At 42.5% G+C, this 20790-nt stretch overlaps 1 protein-coding gene across 3 annotated transcripts in view; it reads left to right on the top strand.

The window, feature by feature from the left end:
- Positions 1 to 20790, top strand: part of XPR1 (xenotropic and polytropic retrovirus receptor 1) — a 109247-nt gene that overhangs the window by 72560 nt on the left and 15897 nt on the right. Inside the window, exons 4-11 of one of the 3 annotated variants that reach the window (XM_059822335.1) lie at positions 5378 to 5601; positions 9701 to 9850; positions 10272 to 10355; positions 10863 to 10944; positions 14870 to 15057; positions 15291 to 15470; positions 19378 to 19533; positions 20111 to 20126. In XM_059822335.1, coding sequence (XP_059678318.1) covers positions 5378 to 5601; positions 9701 to 9850; positions 10272 to 10355; positions 10863 to 10944; positions 14870 to 15057; positions 15291 to 15470; positions 19378 to 19533; positions 20111 to 20126 — 1080 coding nt within the window. Of the gene's footprint in view, positions 1 to 5377; positions 5602 to 9700; positions 9851 to 10271; positions 10356 to 10862; positions 10945 to 14869; positions 15058 to 15290; positions 15471 to 19377; positions 19549 to 20110; positions 20127 to 20790 lie in introns of all 3 variants that reach the window. The other 2 variants (XM_059822334.1, XM_059822333.1) reach the window with 2 other exon arrangements.

Below are 20790 nucleotides of genomic sequence, written 5' to 3' on the forward strand. Positions count from 1 at the left end.
TTATCCATGGTGACAGCCTCCTGTGCATGTTTTAGGCGTGCTAAGCTCCTTAGCTGCTGTTTCCTGAGCTTGTGCAGGAATAGCAATCGTGGACTTGACCGTCTCGATGTGTCCAACAAGTTTTTAAGCGCTTAACTCTTACTTAAACTCTTGCAATTTTCTGGAGTAGATCAGCCAGTAGCAATTTGTCATTGGCTGTGTATAGAATCCTGTTTAGTAAATTGAGTAAGAATGTAATGGTGGTAAGAGTAGGGATTCCTAGGGGTCATATGTCAAAGTGCTATTGTTTGTTGTTTTCCCTGAGAAAGTTTGCTTTCCCACCCTGTGTTTTGAAAATAAACTTTAGAATGGGATAATGGGAAATTCACCTGTAATATTGCTACAAAAGGCTTAGTAACAGTGTGCTCCAGTTCCACCCACCATTACACTTCAGCTGGTTTTCAGCCTCTTTTGGTAGGGTTTAAAATGGGTTTTCAACTAGAAAAGCATTTAATTATGGACACAATGATGCATCGACTTCTGCTATACTTTCTCTTAACAAAGTGATTTATTAACTTGGTGCTATAAACAGCCTTTTGCAGCACAATATGGTAGCCTTTTCTATTTCTGATTCTAATCTGGTAACAAAGACAAAGTTGAATCGTGCAAAATATTTTAATAACCACCAGGCGATGACTTTATTGCTAGCTATTTTATTGCTAGCAGAATCTGGGTTGTGAACATGAGAATAGCTGAAAGCATAATAAATGCTCAGCTTCCATCTAGGGAAGGAAACCTCGCCTCGGCCGGCTGCGCCTGCTCTTCTGGCTCCCTGGAGCAGTGGTGTCTTGCTGTAGCCAGAGACAAGGGCAAGGGGCAGTCTGTAGGTAGAAGTGATATGTTTTATTAGGCTGGGCTTTACACTTTATAGGCATTTATCTACACGCAATTCATAGGTACCTAACGCAGAACAATTCTTCTCGGTTTTATTTCCCTGTGAGATCTTCTGTTTCTCTCCCAGGTCTGAGGTAAGGCTTTTATGCTCAGAAACTTGTCTTACTTTCCTAGCTATATCAGATCCTGTGCACTGCGAGCTAGACTCTGCGGAGAAAGTTCTGTCAATTCAGATGTACAATGCAGATTATAATTTTCCCTAATGAGGACCTGCTAACACACATGTACCCACATATACGCACCCATTCCAGCATTGTTTAAAATGGCATTAATAATATAGGGTAGGGTTTTTTCAACTTGCCGTCACTTCAAAAAGTTATAGGAGAGAATATATGTAATTTGAAAATCTCTTGTGATAAGATTAAAATAAATCTTTTGTTTGCAGAAGAGCAACGTGACTTTAATATGGAAACCCTTTATTAGGGTTATTAACGTTAAGCTACATCAAGAAAGGTTCCATCAGTGGTTCCCCTTTTTGATCATGTCAGAAATATGTCACATCGGACCCTATTGTAATTCCAAGCGTGTGTCGGCTTGGATTATGACCTGTACATCCTATTTATTAGAGGCTTATTACATGGCTTATTACACGCTTGTCTTTACAACGATAAATATTGGCCATTTTCAAGAAAGCTAAGCTTGCTGTTGATCTCCGTTTCATTTCCTCGTCATCTTTCCCTGCGCTGAGGGATCCTCAGCGAGCATCGCCAGGACAGCCCTGTCCTCTGGGGATGGGCTGCTCCCGGACCCCAGCTCCTCCCCGGCTCCCCGGAGCGCTGGGGGTTGGAGTGCCTGCTGCAAAATGCCTTTGCCTTTCGCTGTGTGCTCAGGTTGTCGGCTTTCATCAAACATAGCCTTAATTCCCCAGACCATTATCCCAGCTCTGTAGGAAGGAAAACTGCCATTAGCTTTAATCTGATTTGATAAACAGTTTGTGATTATTTGGACTACGCTGGAGAAAATCTGTACTCAATTGAAAGAAAAAAAAACGGCAGTATAATCTTCAGATAGTTCCAGTAGGCAAATGCCTGCTCAAGTGCTAAAGTTTTATTTGTGGCCAGTTTTGGTTTGGGATTTTCTAGAGGGCAGGTTTGTTATATTTTAAATGAGCATCATCAGGATCTGCTTGGGCTACTGTTTAGCTAGTAACATTTTTGTGGTTAATTTAGGAGCTGGGTTTATTATTTGTAGCAAGCCGCAGCTTTAACTTGGGAAGCAAATTATTGGACATAATATGTACAAGTAGGCAAAGGCAGGAGTGCTACAAGAGCCTGTCTAAAATGCGCAGAGCCCCCAGTGGGGTAGCTGCCAGCGGGTATGGGCTGTTGGATTACCTCCTGCCTGGTGAATCAGGTTTTGATCACAACCATGAGCATGTAAACTGGAACTTGGGGGGAAGTTTTACTAGCTCCTGGTGTCATAGCTTTTTAACGATCCTTATGGGTGAACGTTTCTTTAAACTTGGAAAACAGAGTCAAAACCAACTTGGAATTGCATAGCTGAAGTGATAACTTCAGGCGGTGGGTTTTAGTCAGGATCTAGAAGGATTTTTTGAGCAAAGCTGCTTCTTTATTGCAAGCATTTTTGTTGAAGTCTGCCTCTGGTTTTAGATTTCTCCTTAGTCTTTGCTGTAAGTTTACACTTGAGCTGAGTACTCGGTGGGCATCAGGTCCTGCAAAACGCTGCAACACAAGAGTGCTTCCAGTTTCTAAGTGCGTGCTGCTTTTTTCTAACTCTTTTGAGTGGCGTATTTTTTAAAAAGTCACTTTTCGGAGTGCTAAATTAGTGGTAGTGCTGAGCGTCTTCTCAAATATTTTGGAATATGTTGCAAATTGAGGGATTCATTTCTGTTCTGCTTTGCCGTTTCCCTAGGCAATTCCCTAGGAGGTTTTAAAAACAGCAGCACACGTTTTGTCTTATTTTGCTTCTGCAATGAATCTTGATGATAAAATCGCACCTTAACGAGACAGAATGATTTGTGGACTGGATAACCGGAGTCAGTGCAAGAGAGTGGGCAGGAGGGAGAAGAAGGTGGTGGGGCTGCCGTTGCGCAGGAGTGGCGGGTCAGTATTGGACTGGTTTGGTTGTCTTTAAAGCCCCAACCTCAGAGGAGTGGGGTCCTCCCCACGGATGGAGAGGGCTGTATGGGAGACAGCAAATGACTCTTTTCAGCAGTGCATAATTAAGACGACTGTTTGTATTTGGGGGTGATGCTTTTTTATGGATGGTGGTTTGCAAACAGATAAGAAAATTGCAGCAGCAGTTTTATAACTATTTCAAAGCATTAGCTTTTCTTTAAATATTGTGTTATTAGGCTGCTGGATTTTAAGATTTTTCTGGATATAGGGACAATGGAACAGTGCTTTCAACTGAAAGATGTAAATTTAAACTCTTCCATATTTAATAATTTGATCCAAAAGAAATCTCAGTGTATCACCAGATGGTTTAATATACCGTTTTGAATATAGAGTGGGGACTTGTGAGGTTTATTTTACATGAAGGTTTTTGATTCTAACAGCTACTCTAACGGATATCTGTTACTTTTTCCCCGAGAGAGTTCCCAAAGTGGGGAGAGATTATTGTTTTTGCAGTCTGACCTTGTGTGTGTTAAATATTATGTGGTTGTCGGCTGTGGGCAGATGCTTCTCGCTGTGGGCTGCATTGCCTCTGTTCGGTGGAGGCCTTGCAGCTGTAGAAGTTGTCAGAGAGGAGTTGTCCTTTCCTGTCTTTTTAAAATGTCTTACTTTATTAAAGTTTATAATCAAGAAAGTTACAGAGAGTTTCAGGCTCTTCTGTAGTTCATTTTTCTATATTGGTCCCCATTTTCTGTTTGGAAAGGCATTCTCCTTCTGGAAAATCACTTATGCAGAACACTGTAAAATTATTTATAGAGGAGTTTTGCTCTTAAAATTAACCAGAGTTGAATAAGACTGAGGAAAAGGTCAGAATTGCTCCCATAAGAGTAAATCTTACTTCGGGGCGGGGGGGGGGGGCAATTGCGAATTACCATTGAGTTGTTATATAAGATGCTAATGAAGAGAATTAAATTGTCAGCCAGGAGACTGCCGGGCAGAGCTGGGGGTGGTGGTTCTGGTGCAGCGGTGTGTGTCCTGTGGCTCCAGCTCCCCGCCGCCCGCTCCAGCACTGCCAACCCGCTCGGCCTCTTCCTGACCGCTGCCAGCGCCCATGCTCTGCCGTGGGGCTTATCAGCCGAGATGCCAAAGCTGTGACTGAAGCTGTAGAGAGGGGGAAAGACCTGGAAGGAACTAGTTATACAGAACAACGAGAAAGATAATGATGTCAGTTATGCTGTTTTTAGCATAAAGAGATTGTTATTTAGCCAAAAAGAATTTTTTCTGAAAGTACATAAAGCAGCATGTTTAAAGAAACGCCTTTTTCATACTTGAGATGTGAGGAAGAGAGACTGACTTGTTCTGAAAACACATCAAAACGATATTTAAATTCAGCTTGACTGTCCCTTTAATCAGTAAATAATGAGTCAATGCTTCTAACCTGCGTGAGCCTAAACTGAGGAAGAGAGGGATGAATTATTACAGCGGATCATGTACAGCAGCAAGCAGTGTTGTAACTCCTGATCAAAGCAGAAGCTGTGTTTGTCTGGCACCGGGAGCTTGGCAGAGGGCTTGCGTTGCTCTCTGAGCAACAAAATTCAGTGTCAGGTTTGAAGTGTGCTTTTTTCCCTTTGATTTCCTTACTGTCATATAAAAAGATAGTAAACACGGAGTCAGTAGTGGGTGCACAGATATGAAAAGCGCTTTGCTTACTAACTGTCAAGTTTCATAATATTGTTTAACAGGGGTTTTTTTGGATTCTTTTCGTGCGTTTGCTGTATTTGAGAAAGGAGAGCGGCTTTCCTTTGCGCGCAGAGTCGGCTTTGGTATTTGGATGAGACCCTATCTACCCGGCTGCCTCCAGCTGCAGCTCTGCCAGGGTGGGGAGGCCTGACCCTGCGTCCCTGTGCCGGTCTATAGCCCCTAGGAACAGGCGGCAGCTGCGCAGGTTCCGCTTCTTCCATCCGTAACAGGTATTCGTACGGTCCCGGAACGAGCATCCTCAAGAAATCAGATCCAGCGTGGAAGTCCAGAGGTCTGAGGTCATGTCTAATGCTGCTGTGGTCTGTGCTGAAGGGACAGCCCCTTGATTTTGACTGTATTCATTAAGACCTGTCTGACATGATGGCTTTTTTTTTTAGAGAACCTATATGTTTTACATAAGAGTGCATTAAAACCTTTAACAAGAAGGAGCTTCATAAAAGAAAAATACACAGAGTTGTTGAATTTAATGCTTAGTGGGGGAAGGCCATGCAGTATGTTATTCAACGCAGTGCTTTTTACCTACAGGCACGTTATCTGAGAAAAAGGTATGGTGCTTGGTAGGCAAGTTGCTATCCTCTCACCTGACTTTTCCCTTTCCTTGCTAACAGAAAAGCTTGCAGAAGCTCAGCGCAGGTTTACTACTCTTCGGACTGAGTTACAGTCAACTTTGGACGCACAGAAAGAAGCCAGTGGGGCTTCCACGCTGCAGCGGCGCAGAAAGCCGGTCTTCCACCTGTCCCACGAAGAGCGTGTCCAGCATAGGAATATCAAAGATCTGAAATTGGCCTTCAGCGAGCTCTACCTCAGCCTCATCTTACTGCAGAACTATCAGGTACCTGCAAAAAGAGGTGCTTTTACAAAGCCCTGTGTGTAAATGTCTCTGTGCTTTGTGTATCCTTAGTTGCCTCATTCAAGCCAGGTTTTTTGGTTTGTGGGTTTTTTTTATTTTGGGGTCCCTAAACATTTTTAAAGAAAAGGCAGGTGCCTAGCAGCTAGCAGTGTGCGTCTTGCTGCTTTTTGTTGAGCGAGAAATGCTAAGCTGACCTGCAGAAGGCCCTTCCTTCTTCTTCCCTTTCTGGGCTGGCTGACCCCAGCACCCTTGGCCCAGGCACGGCCAGAACACGAAGTCACATCGGGACCTCCTTCTTCTGTAGTGTGTTGTTCTGTGCAGGGCTGGAGCTGGCAAGTTGGGGAAGAAGCTCTTTTATCTAATATTTATAATGAAACTTGAAATGCTAACGTACTGTTTCCTCTTGGCGTTACCATGGTAGTGACGGTGACCTTGCTATATCAGAATTTCTTGTTAAAACATCCATTTTAAAAAAAATGTTTTTAATTCTGTAGGATGCAGGCTCGTTTGCCTTGAAGTATGAAAAAAACAAATCTTTAGTTGTACTTGGATTTCTGGCATGAAAGGGCATGGTAAATATTGCAGATGGTGATTTTGTTCCAAAAATCTTGAAACAAAAATCTGAAACTGGTAACATCTTTTTTCCTGGGCTAGCTCTTTTGGTGGTAAATACTCTGAAATGCATTTAAATGGCTTACTGTGAGGGTTTTTAGCTTGTGAAATAAAAATGTTTGAACTTAAATTCACTACATCTGTATTTAGATCTTTACTAGCATCATGCTGGAGAACTTTACTAAACAAAATTCACCATAAGAATTAATTGAATATCACTCTGCAGTATGGACCAAACTTAATTCTTCCAAAATTCTGAGTGTTTGTACCTCTTCTAAAGTGATGTTATGTCTTTGAGCACATGTCTGGAAACTATTTATGAGTTTCTCAATAAAGCCTTTAACTATTAGAGATAGTTTCTAGTTCAAAATACTGGGAAAGGTAGAGCATCTGTAGCTTTTCAGGAATGCAGCGAAGCAGTATTACCTACTGTGATTTCTTCACTTTTTTTTTTTTTTTTTAAAAAAAAGTAAGCTATTACTCCTGGTTACAGAAAATCACTTCTGAGGCTTGATGAAGAATTTAAATAGGGGATGACATAGGTCATTCCTTTGGAAAATCATTTCCTATTATTCATCAGTGAAGAAAGGCATCTTGCACATTTATATTTTTGCTTTTTGCTCTTAGGAGCCTAGGTCCACTGTATGTGTACTAAATGCTGATGTAAACCCTATCTGGATTTGGTAGCTTTCACAGTTTCCAAAAAGAGCAGAGTTTCTTTCTACAATGTATCTTCAAAGCGGGAATGAGAAAAATTATTTCAAATTGGTCTTGAAGTTGACAAGGAGCATAAGTACTAAAACAGACATAAAGCCAGATCCCAGAATACTACTCTTAATCGCTTTTGAGCGTAGAATGTAAGAACTAGGAATGTTCAGGCTCTTGCAGTTTTGGAGAGGAAAAACAACAACCTGGTGGGAAGATGACGTAGCTGAAGCCTTCACGTAGGAGGTAGAGTGAAGTCAACAGCGGCATTATAAATATCAAACCATGGCTTTGATGAAATGCTGAAGTCTTGAGTTGGGTTACTAAGAAAGGAAAATCCACGTGAAGCAAATCCCTCAGGACTGAAGCAAGAGAAAAAGCTGCTTGCGTTCATTCATAACGTACGCAAACCAAACATCCAGTGAAACTATAACTTGTCTCCAGGGCAGCTGTTGCTTGTTTAACCTACCAATGATTAAAATTCTGATAAAATTAATTTATTGTTAACAGTAATAATATTCTAGAGTGTGTACATATATAAATAAATCTATTTATTTGAAACACTGTGGTTTAGAACAAATGAATCTTGAGAAATTAAGTATATAGTATTTACTTACATATACTGTATATAATAAAGTACATTCATCGGGCGAAGAATCGAGGCTGGATCAATCATATTAAACTGCTGTGCATTTGCCTTGCTGGTGCGTTTCCTAATGCGCTTGTATGTGAGCAAAGATTTCAGAGTCCACTCTTTGGTTCTACTTGATCTTGCATTATATTATTGCATAAGTTGCACTGTTTGGGTTTTTTTCACCTTTACTGACAAAACATACCATTAGTTGCTTCACTTGAAGGGATTCGATTAGTATCCAGCAGAAATGGAAGTCAGGCTTGGAGAAAGCCCCTTGCCAAATAAAAGCATCACGAATTGCCAAACATCTGACTGCGTAAATGATGTTTGACTGTTCTGTTTCACAGTTCCATCACAGCACGTTCCTTGTCAGATGTACCACTGTAACCAACGGTGTTTTTATCATGCACTTTGGGATTGCAGAATTTTTGCAGCCGGAGGATGAAACGCCGCTGGAGAGGTTCTAGGGTGTCTGGCGTAACCATGCCCCGACCGGCCAAGGCACACCAGAGTTAGGCTGAGATTGCAGACACAGCAGATATAGTGATGTTAGTTCAGGCTACAGAAAAATCTCTCACCAAAATCATCATTTTGTTGTGTTTTTTCATTTCAAATTTCTGAAATAGTGATCTGCTCTCCCTGGGGCGGAATGCTGTTTTTTCTAATAGAAAGTAATTAAAGTCTCTTGTCTGCAATAATGCAGCTCGTTAGGGCATTGGCTTCCTGCTCCTGTCTCCCTAGCCTCATTTCCCCACCTCGATGGTAGGGGTCTGGTATTAAATCACTCGAAGCATAATTAGATTGAAAATAATTTCAGTGAGTAGTTGGCGCCTCTCCCCTGGGCATTGGATTTTGCCGTTTTCTCTGTTTTTCTTTCCAAGCTACTTTCTAAGCTTTTTTAGAAGCGTATCTTGCCATGGTCTGTCCGCGTTCCTGCTGCTGCTTGAATGAACCGTTGAGTCTTTCGAGTGGCGTTTCCTGTCTAATGAAACGCAGGCTGTCCAACGCATCTTCTCACAGCAGTTGCCTGCAGCGTGATGAGCTTTGCCTATCGTAGTTACTGTGCATTAGCGGAGTGTTGGGTCAGGGCTCATATATAACTTGGAAATCAACCATTATTTCGTGGTTTAATGCAGCACTGTGTGCTTATCTCGACAGACTAGAGAGTTACATCTCCCATGTCCGCAAGCCTAAGCTAGTTTTGCAGTCATTGTGTAATGTAGTCTGTAGGAAAGGGTGCTGTTAGGGGGATGCACTTGTCTGGATTTAATCTGCAGCATTTAAAACTTTCGCAAGTTTTCTGTTGTACAAGGATTTCCCGTCTGTAACGCACTTATCTGGAGAACTGGATTTGAAACCAGCATAAAGTTTAAAGAAACTGAAAATCATAGCCTAGTTTCAGAAGGGAAAACACCTTGAAGGATTGGCAATGACTGTGGGAGTTAGGACACAACGTAGTTTTTCTGCAGCTTTATATTTTTGTTAAGAGCTCATTACAACTACTGCTAATCCAGAGACCAGTTGCCCAGTTGCAGTACCTGGGCCGTACGCAGTGAGGTGTACCCAGACAGAGGGAGTGTGTCTTGAAATAACTTCAAGCATACAAGTTTTGAGTATGTCCAAAGGTTATTTAACTTCAGTGAGGTTTCATCAGGAATGTCACCACTTCCCATTAAGGAGGGAAGTGGCAGTGATATGGTTTTTCAGGGAATATGAGGTTTAGATAGTTCCCTGCAAGTAAGTTACCTCTTTTTACGCCCTTGAGTCCCACGTTTTTTCTGTTATTTGCAAGGGATATGTATTACTTCTAATAAAGTAATAACTCAAAAACTTCCTGACAATAGATGAAATAATTTTCACAGAATCACTAAGGTTGGAAAAGACCTGTAAGATCATCAAGTCCAACCATCAACCAACCCCGCCATGCCCACTAAACTATGTCCTGCAATGCCTCGTCCACATGTTCCTTGAACGCTTCCAGGGATGGTGACTCCGCCACTTCCCTGGGCAGTTTATTTTGATTCTTCTTATTAACTATTCCTTTTTTGCTAGTGCTGGAAATACAGCCATTTAATGTTCTTGGGAGCTGACTGAGGTTAAAAGCCAGTAACTGTTTTCCCTCATCGGCAGAACCTGAACTTCACCGGCTTCCGCAAGATCTTAAAGAAGCATGACAAGAACCTGGAGACGGCGCGGGGGGCGGAATGGCGGGTGGCCGAGGTGGAGGTGGCACCCTTCTACACCTGCAAGAAGATCAACCAGCTTATCTCCGAAACAGAGGTAAAGATGCTAGTCTGGGCACCGCTCCTCTTTTAACTAGAAAACAATGTTTTCTTGTTCACTGCTGAGCCCTAGAATATTTTGCCCTCTCTATAGCTTGTATTCACCACTAAGACAACTATTAATCGATTTTTGAAATGCCACTGAGTTCTAGCACTGCTTACAGAAATTTGGGGGTGTTCTTTTCAGCTGGTGACTTCTCACTCTGGAAAGCTCAGGCAGGGTTAGCTTGTATTGTGTAGTAACTTGATGCAGCGTGGTGAGCTTTTCCCGTCTTTGTTACGGTGTATTAGAAGAGTTTTGGGCCAGGGCTCAAATGGAACTTGGAAATCAACCGCTTTTTGTTTTGCTTTGTTTTAATGCAGTACCGTGTGCTCATCGTTAGAACAAACTTCTGTGATGTATATCTTTATCTCCTTAGGAAGTGGTGACCAACGAGTTAGAAGATGGAGACAGACAGAAGGCTATGAAACGTTTGCGTGTTCCACCCTTAGGAGCAGCTCAGGTGAGAGATCGAGTTTTATAGCGAAGCTGCTTCTCCAGCTTGTCAAGGTGCCAAATTAGATTCAACATTTGAACAAAGTAGTGAAAATAATTGATGTGAGCGTGCTCTGCAAATTGTGAGGGGAGCATGGTCACATAATCTGCTTTAGTTCCAGAAGATTTGGAAATAGCTTGCTTACTATTCCTAATGCATGCAGATGAGGATGAAAGGATGAGGTAAATAGTAAAAGGAAATTTGTGCTAATAATAACATATGCTTGGTGTTTGTGTGGTCTGGAATATTTTTCAAAGGGCGTTGAGATGCCCAAGCTCTGTTTCAACACAGCAACAACATAGGCAAGAATATTATGCAGCATTTTCAGCTTAAAAAAACCTCACCTTGAGATCAAGAGTGCGATCAGAGATCAGAACGTTGTATCCCTGATTTTTAAATTTACTCGACAAATTAATCTGCCTTTGCTGAGAACCTATTTACTCCACCTTAATTCCACCATTGCTTTGTTCACAGCCTGTACCAGCCTGGACTACGTTCAGGGTTGGATTGTTCTGTGGGTTGTTCATCGCACTGAACGTCACTGTCATACTTTCAGGTGGGTATCCTCAGCTGGCCCTGGCTGGCTGCCATACCTTGGTTTGGATATGTTCTCGTCACTTAGCGAGGGCCTGGATCTGAACTGGGTTGGTCAGGATGTTCTGGGTTAAATCAGCCTGAGTCAGGTCACACTGTTGTGAATTATTAGTTCTGCTCAGTAACAGGTTGTGGTTTTTCTTATGTTATATACGTGGATTTTGGACTTCAAACGTATTATGGTTTGTTGTCCTGATTTCCTCCTTACTCTTGGAGGGATATGCTGGAGGTGCAACATCCATGTATAAAGACAGATTTCCGTTATCTTACTGTGAACACACAGCCCTCACCCACCTTGAGAGAGGTGCTTGCAGAACGTAAGTTTTGCATGGTACTGACTCCCTACAGAGAATGAGACCAGACACAGAGCCATGTGAGCACCATGCCACTCAGGATGCTTTCATGTAGAAATTTCTAGGATTTCAATGCCTGGTGTCTATTAATGGAATTGATGGAATTTTTCTTGTTGGCAGATTTTGGCAACAGCTACAATGAGTTAAAAGCTACAGTGAATTATTGCATATCTCAGGCCTTGGTTTTATTCTGCATTGTGCCTTCTGAGTTTGGACTCTGATAGAGTAAAAGCCATGTTAGTACTGTAGATCCAGATACAGTGCTTAATCGCAAGCGGCTTTACTAATTGTGTGTGTGATTTCAGTAGTGTTGTAACTTGCTTAAGCAGTACAAAGGAAAAGGCTTAAGAAGTCAACGTACGAGCTCTTGCGTTAGGGAAAGCCCATGTCTGTTTTTGACTTAAAAGAGTTTTTAATCAGATGTTTCTGTAATTGGATCCAGTCATCTCTTGGGATAAAATTTCTCTGTTTGAGAAGCTGTTTGCAGTGCTTCCCGTTTGGTCTTGCTGTGGTAGAGGCAGAAAGTTGACCCATCTGTGTGCAGCATCCGTTTAATGTGTAGAAGCTGTTCTTTATTCATTGCGTCTTTTTTTTTCCTGTAACTTACATGCTTGATCTCTCTGTGAGATGCAAATACAGTTGAAGCCAGTTGTGTTTGCTTTATCTCTCAGTATTAAGAATGAAAAAGTGAAACAGTTGTGAGAATGAATTCATAAAAATGGTTATATCTCTAAAGCAGATGTTACTAAACCGGCATGAATAATAGGTATGTTTGTATCAGCAGACATGATCTGATGTCTGTATGTTACTTCAGATACTGGATAAAAACTGTATTCTAACTGCAAAGTGTTTGCTTTTAATTGGATATTACTTTGCTAACCTCTATGCTACTTCTGTCAAATTGGTTTTGTGATTTGATTGGCTGAGATAGGATTTTATTGTTGTACGTGTAGAATCTGTGAAACAGCATTAGAACATGACTTCTAACAGCGAACAACTTCTGTGTTGCCTGATTTTAAAACTAGAACAGCAACGTTTTACAGAGATAAGTTCATAATAACTTGGGGTCTGTTAAAGGCTGCAAATGCTACAGGTGGATCCCAGGAGGGTGTCATCCTAAAGAGTACGAATTTTGAGGCCTCGCTGTTTCTGTATCAGCTTTCCTCGGTGCCAAGCTAGTGCGTAATTGAGGTTTGAAAGTTCATGGAAATGGGCATGTGTTTTGTTAACCAGAAACCGGTAAGATTTCATGTAAAATCTCAAGACTCTTTGCTGCAGCAGTGCCCTGTCTCTTGTTTGAGAATTAAGCTGCACTGCCGTCGGGCTTCTCACCAGGGACGTCATCTTCTCTGAGCGCCTGGTTCAGAGCCTGTGCTTGCTGAAGGGATGAGTTGATCGAGTGTCACGTACCTGCTGGCTCTAGGAGGTGACTTTGCTTGTATGGGATTTAAGTGGAAACAGTATATGAATGGAAAATCTCTTCGCCTCAGGCCTGTACTTCAGAGCCCTGGACTGGATCATAGAATCATATAGGTTGGAAAAGACCTTTAAGATCATCAAGTCCAACTGTAAACCTAATCCTGCTAAGTCCACCACTAAACCATGTCCCTAAGCACCTCATCCACACGTCTTTTAAATACCTCCAGGGATGGTGACTCAACCACCTCCCTGGGCAGCCTGTTCCAGTGTCTGACAACCCTTTCAGTGAAGAAATTTTTCCTAATATCCAGTCTAAACCTCCCCTGACGCAACCTGTGGCCATTTCCTCTTGTCCTATCGCTTATCACTTGGGAGAAGAGACCAGCACCCACCTCTCTGCAACCCCCTTTCAGGTAGTTGTAGAGAGCGATAAGGTCTCCCCTGAGACATGTGCCAGTTTGAGACCTTGTAGACCTTTGCTGGGCACTTCCCTGCAAGCGGGCTCCTTGAGGGTCTTCAGTCAAACTGCTCGGCTGTAGTGAAGAAGATGGTTCAGTTAGGAAACATGAAAAGGGAATCAAATCTAGCCTTTATACTGCGGAAGCTAGACTAGATAGGGTCTTAGTATCAGAGGAGAGAATATACAGAAATACTCTTAGCTTCTCTGCATTAGTATCTCAGCTGCTTGTACTGTTCAGTATCTGCTTTTCTCTCCAGAACCAGCTGTTGTTCCACACTGCGATTATGGTGCTCTACCACCCTGAGAGTCCAGAAATAAGATTAGTGGCATTAGCTATGGAAGTCATATGCTCTACTGTCATAGCGAACTGTGTTCACCTCAGGTTAAACCTTTGTCTGGGCGTTCTGTCTCGAGTAGCACACAGCACATCTGTCTTATTCTGTCGGGTCATTTGTTCTTCAGTATTTTTGGGGCTACTCTGTCCTGTTTGCACGCACCTCCCTTGGTTTGGTCTGCAGGCATTTCAGATTAAAAATTGAAATCCTGCTTTTGCAATTCTGTATTTAAGACTCATTTCTTCCGGCTTCTTTGGGGTGTCTGTCATTTCTGTCCAAAATTTGACTTTCTTTTGCCTGAATCCAATCATCTCTTTAAGTTTTAAATTTAAAGCAACAGTTCTTGAGTCATTGTTCCTCGCACGTTTTTCCTCTATAATTTTATGTAGTATAAAGTACAGATGCTGAACACATGAAACTTCTTATGGATGTGCTTTCTCTGAAGAAAAGTTTGAAAAACTTGGGGCTGTTATTTAGACAGGAAGGTTTCTGGGAATAAATTCTCAGCATCAGTTCTGTAAAACTACATGTTCTTTTTTTCCCCTCTTAAAAAGCATGTGGGTGAGAAACACTCAATGAAGCTGAAATTAAGGATTCGAATAACTGTATTTTATTTGTGCTTTTCTCATAAAACCCATGTCGGGCAACCGGGGGACGGTATTTTCTAAAGAGGCTTGTGCTAGAGAAAGCTGCTGCTCTGTAAGGTTGCTTGTTGTTTGAAATTAAGCAAATTTGTTTCCAAAACCCTGAAGACTGAACAAAGGAAGCAACAGGCTTTCCAGTATTGCTGCCTTATGTTGGGTTTTCTGTTCGGGTGCGGCTGGACATTATATTGCTAGTTATGAATATGTATTACATTACAGTTGTATTGAGTTCAGTGATTAGGCACAGTTTAGCATTGTTTTAAATGCTGTAAATGGTGCTTCTTGGTTTTGTGGGGAGCTGAAGTATTTGTGTATCTGTCTGTTGGGATTTCATCTCCAGTAAACCAGAACATCTAAGTGCATATAGTCATGATTTATGCTAGTGCTGTCCCTTGGGCCTGGAGTGTGAGACAGACTTTAAATTGACTTAAGACGCTGCTAATGACCCGACTACACCAGCTGGAGAGTGAATTTTCACCGGAATACTCCTAAATCCTCTGACAGGCTAGGCAAAAAGTCCTCCACTTACTGGCATATGCAGGTGCAGACGAGCGTACCCTGTTTTCACGGGGTACGGCCGAGCATCTGAGAACCAGCACAAAGCAGGGGAGCGCGGCGTTGCTTTGTGACATGACTTGTGCTATCGCTAAGGTCGTTTTCTTTTTGTCTTTGCCAGGTGTGGCTTTTATAGATGGACCAAATGTGTGGCCACTTGTGAGAATCTATCGAGGTGGCTTTCTCCTGATAGAATTCCTCTTTCTCCTGGGTATCAACACATATGGCTGGAGACAGGCTGGAGTGAATCACGTCCTCATCTTCGAACTCAATCCCCGCAGCAACTTGTCCCATCAACATCTCTTTGAGGTAAACAGAACAGATTGTAGGAGTGGTTGAGCTGTGCGGCGTATCAGGAGGATAAATCCTGCACCATTTCCTGGCAAGGAGTTCTAATACAATTAGAAGAGGAAGTTGCTGAAGTCTGATTAGATTACAGGATTGAGCACTGCTCTCCCTTTTCTCATAATGAGAATTCATTGTAGGTTTCGGAGCTGTATTTTCATAAGGTGTCTATGTGGTTTTTTTCTATCTTTCTGTAGATTGCTGGTTTCCTGGGGGTTTTGTGGTGCCTGAGCCTGCTGGCATGTATATATGGTAAATTCACCTACATCCCTATGCAGGTGAATCCACTCATCTTGTATGGCTTCATGTTGCTTTTTCTCATCAACCCTACCAAAACCTTATATTACAAGTCCCGTTTTTGGCTGCTCAAACTATTGGTAAGTCTCAAACCTGATTTAAATAAATAAATTTTAAAAATGCTGTAGCTGAGCAGTAGCAGTTAAGTTTATACAGGTGTCACTAATCTTCAGGGAAGAGGGATGCTTCTATCACTGTGTATTTGTAGAGCAGACCTGATAAGGTATTGACTACAAATGGTTGTTGAGCATGGGTTTACAGAAGCAACCTCTGCTTGTCTGTACCAGTCTATCATCATCTTCGTATTGCAGGTAGCTATTTGTTAATCTTCCTATAGACAGCTGTATACATATTTTTGCACATATAGAAACGCTTGGATATCTTTGCTTGTTTGTTCCTTAATGTAATGAAACAGTTTGATTAGGGCTACAGTGCTCTAAGGGAAGGCTGCATGGATGCTCCTCAGCCCAAGCTGGGTGAGTGCCAACATTGAGAGGCTTCACCGATGGAGAGGGAACCTTTGCAAAGGTTCCTGCTTATAAAATTAGGTTCATGGGTGGGGTTTTTTCAGCAAATCTGTCTGTGGTCTTAAACTATTTATTTTAGAGCCAGGTCCTATTTTCCAGGTAAGATAAATCTGGTAAATTGAATGTAAATAAGCGTGCCACTTCAGCATTCCAGTTATAGGTGGGAGCTCCAAAAGAACAGTTTTCAAACTTGTTGGATGGCTCATCAGTCTCTTCCCAAGTGGCTGTTTCACACATTCATCCCCACCCTGTATGTCCTTTTAAATTGACTTTAATCAAGTTGGTTCCCTTGATACCTTATTCTTGCTGGAATTGCTCTGAGAGCATTGGGTGGAAGAGGGTTTGGCTCTTGATTCGTAGAATCATTTTAATGCCAATTAAAACGATTAACTTTATCTGGAACCTGACAAAGATGAAAGGCAGAATTATGCTTCCAGCGTGTGCGTGCAGGTATGCACACAACTAGTTAACCTCTGTGCGCTTACCTCTGTTATTTGATTTGCTAACTTACTACTATTTCAGTTTCTTCCTTGTTTGCCTTCCAGCATTCAGCCATCTCTCATAGATGTACCTTTAGTCCCAAGCCTCATTAGTCTTACTGCTGTCCCTTGGTGCTAGGGGAAGCACTGGAAATGCTCTAACCGTGTGAGCAATATCTGTGCTAATTTACCTTAACGTCTTAACAGGGTAAGACTCTCAGTCTTCACAGAGCTCTTCGTTTCCAGTACCAGCTCTGTCCCAGCTATCTCTAAACTACGCTGCAGTCTGCGACACAGGCATATCTTCAAGCGTGCACAGGCCAATTCATCCCAAGGTCTCCTGGGGAAAAAAGCTTCATCAAAATGCAAGATCACCTTAATGGTGGAAAATGACACAGTACACCTGACTGTGTGTTATGCGGAAGGGGGAAGGGGAAAAGAGGCCAGACAAAAGACATAAAGAGTAGCTGTTAGGCTTTTCTAATTTTTATTGTATGTAATTGGCCACCTGGGAGTATTTTATGTCTCCTTGCAGTCGCCAGCTATCTGGGTGAAAGGAGGTTTAAATAGTGCAATTCTTAGAACTGTGCTGTTCACACAAATTTTGGTTTGGTGAGCATTTTTCTTCACGTGCTTGATAGGTTTCATTTCCAGCCAAAGTGAAGCCTGATGTATCAGGTGTAGCAGACCATTACTGGCACCTTCGATTTTTCTAGGACCAAATCAGGAGCATATGTTAGTGTGTTGTAGCATTTTGTGGTGGATCTAGGGGGCTTACTGCATCCACCCGTGATCATCAACAACTGCTTGTTGGTACTTATGAGCGGGACCTGTTTGATCATCCCTGAATTGATCTTCCTCTGAGTGAAAAAAGTTATTTAGCCCGTAGGAAGTTTAATTCCTATGCCAGGCTCTTCTTTCTTGCCTACGTGCTTAGGTGAGCGTTCTTTGCCCCTTTGCTGCCAGATGAGAAGCCCACGAGTGCACTTGTGTAGGCTGAGGAGAGCGGCTCGCCGGGAGGAATCGGATCCGAGCACAGGGGATGGCACAATGTCTGCATGCCCACGCTCTCTGCAGGGCTCCGAAATGGCGAAACAACTGCAGGGAGCCTGTCTATGAGAGGTGAAAATCTAGGAAGGATTTAGCTCCAGCTCAAATATCTACTGTCTCAGCACTTAATAAAACTGCAGTAATCAGCACCAGGAAGTCTGTGCTTGGCTTGTGGAACCGTTGATATATAATTGCAACCGATTACTTGAAACTGAGGTTCAACTCCAGCTTTTGGTATTTTATGACTTTATTCTTGCGGTCCGTCTTCACTGGAGGGTGTTGCAGCTGGGAGGTGAGGAGTCGCCCGTGGTACCTGCCCGCAGGCAGTGCCCTCCGCTGCCAGCACCCTCTGGTAGCTGGGCTGCGGCTCCAGCCATGCCTGGGCACCGTTGGGGCAGCAGTGGGAGTCCGCAGCACCCAATGCACGGGGTTAGGAGGGTTCAAAGGGCAGCTCAGGTTCCTGAGGATAGTTGACTGAGATACCAGTGCCTTAGCTGGGTCGTGGACATATCTGCTGACTCCTCGTCTGCTGTAACCTTTAGGTGGAAAGCTTCTACTCTCTTAAAAGTTTTATGCTGTCATCTGGCAGTGCCTAAGTTAAATAACAACGTAGATTTTATTAATTTCTTCTTTTTTCAGGGACATCTATCTGTAAAGCTGTTTTCATGTTTCTGTTGTTTTAGTTAGTCTTTGTTTCCAGGGAAAAAAAGGTCTGTGATGAAACAGGTAAAGATAATATCAGGGACTGTTGGTAAAACGGAGGAAGGACCTTTTGAAAAGGACGGCTGGTGTGGCTTCTCTGACCTCTGCAGAAGCTGTTCTGCAGCTGAACTGCTTTGACTGAGGACAGACCTCCCTAACGGCTGGCCCTGTTCGAGCCTTTGTTCCATCCTACGTGAGCACAGTGCTTTCTGGGTCAAGATCCATATCTGCTGTTTAATGCCACTAAGTCTTAATCCCCTATTTGGCTTTGAAATGTAGGACCAGAGCCTTAAATTGGCATTACAAGCTGATGGGAATGTGTCAGTCCTTTCCCGGGTTTCTGTAACTGCGTACCCTTTAGGTTAATAAGGAGAGCAATATAGAAGATCAGTGTTAGCCTGTGCTTTCATTAATTTAAAGGTTCATAAATCTCTGAACTACAGGATGGTGCTGGTGCTGTCTCTTTGAGAAATTGGCCGTTAGTACCTATAACTAACCGGGTAGAGAGAGTTGTAATCAAAGGTAATGGACCATGAAAACTGTCTGGTTTGAAAGTAGCAAAACTGCTGTTAAGGCTTAGAGGGAAAGTGGACTGGGATTGAGAGGGAGTCTAATTGACAGTCAATAGGATTTCCTTTGCCCTTTCTTTAACTCTTTCCCTCCTAGAGGGCTTGGGACATCCAGCAGTAACAATCTTCACTCTTACAACTTCTAACAGCAAAGAACAGCTAATGTGTTAAGTAAACTGAGCCAGGATCAGACTAATGGCCATGCTGAGGGTCTGTAAGTGACATTAAGTGTGAGGGAGAAGGTAAGTGTGGAAGATGTCAGTAGACATGACATAAATGTCTGAAAGAAAGTGCTGGTGAAAATGATGAGCGACGGGAAAAACGGAGATGTGTAGAGCTCTTACATGGAGACTGGGAGTTTCTGGGAAAGAGCTTGGTTGGAGGAGACTGGGCTCTTCTGCCGGTAAAAAAACCCAAAAAAGTGGGGGGGGACACGACACATGAATAGTTGCATACAGGAGGAGGAAAGCAGGAATGTTATTTGTATTAAAAGTGAGGAGACAGTTACCTTTTTTGTCAGCAGGAGCAAAAGGCCAGCAATAAATCTTAAAGCGTTTCTGTTATTTCCATATTTGTTCAATGCTGTGATGTCCTGCCACTGCATTTAGATGTCTTTGACACTATGTCATGAACGATTCCCTTTTTTTTTTTCTCTGACAGTTTCGAGTGTTCACTGCTCCCTTCCACAAGGTGGGCTTCGCAGATTTCTGGCTGGCTGACCAGCTCAACAGCCTGGTTGTGATACTCATGGATCTGGAATACATGATCTGCTTCTACAGCTTTGAGGTTCAGTGGGAGGACAATGCTGGACTTCTGGCAAATACAGGTAGAGTAATGCTGATGACCCATGCCAACGTGGTCAAAATGACCTGAAAAACACTGAGCAAGGCAATTTCATAATTATCTATCTGTTTTGAAGAGGGCTACCAATGACATAGGAAATGAAATAATTGGCATTTTTTGTAAACACAGCATTAGAGAGATTCTGTCCTTTCTTACTTCCATCCAGAGAAATGGAATTTCACATCCGTGTTCATTAGCTGATCCAGTCATTTGGCCTGATGTGTATATTCATCAAAGAATTTAGACCCAGCACTTCTTGATTGGAAAGAGAAATCCATTTTCCTGGCATTGTTGTGTTATTTCATAGTGGTTTAACCATTTATTTGCTTTTAGCCTGTTTCTGTTGCTCAGCATGAAAATGAGTTGCACGAGCTTGTTAACCACAATTTTCTGTGCCGTAGCCTGCTTCTTACAGGCTCCATCGCAGTACCCTAGAGCAAGAGAGGATGGAGAAACTTCCTCAGAGCTTGTTAGTGCCACCTCTTATTCAATTAGAGTTGATGCTGTGACGCCAGGGTTGTGCGTGCTCTGCCTCTTCTCTCCTTTCTAGCCAAAAGAGCTGCAGAGTTGGCATATGAATTTTGACTTTGGCCTTCCCAGTGGCAAAATAGTACCTGCCTCCTCCTGGATCGGGCTGTTGTCTTTCCATTTTAAGCAGTGACTGCTGGCAAATCATGTTGTCTGATGGTTTTGACACTTGCTGAAAGAATTTGCAGTATGCTTCAATAAGCATCAGTGTTCACTTTGTTCTTCCAATCTGTCTGATCTTTCTCTTCCCTTTAAGACAGTGTTGCAAGTAACTATGTATTTATTTATTAAAAATAAAAAGAACATAAATAAAGCAACTGAGTGGATAGCAACTTGTCCTCTTCTAGTCCAAACAGTGGAATGATAGTGCAGTGCTTTGGGATTAATATCAGCTAATAACTTGTCTCCGTTAGTCAGAATTAGAAACAAATGTTTGTTAGTCAGTGGGGTGTTTGGTTTAGATGTGCTGAGCAAGACAGCATAAGAATATGACATGCTTGGGGGTTCCAGGCAAAGCTGGGGTTTTCCTGGTCATTTCCTCAATAAAAAGAAGGCTTTCAAACATCAGGGGTGTGACACAATGTCGTGTTGGTGTAGTTGCCTCTCACCCTAGTTGTTGAAGCCAGGACTATGCCCTGGCTTTGCTTTTAAAAAAAAACAAAAAAACATCAAAACAACCCCAAACACATACTGAAATAGGGT

This window comes from Gavia stellata, chromosome 10, assembly GCF_030936135.1.
Source record: "Gavia stellata isolate bGavSte3 chromosome 10, bGavSte3.hap2, whole genome shotgun sequence".
NCBI classification, from domain to species: domain Eukaryota; kingdom Metazoa; phylum Chordata; class Aves; order Gaviiformes; family Gaviidae; genus Gavia; species Gavia stellata.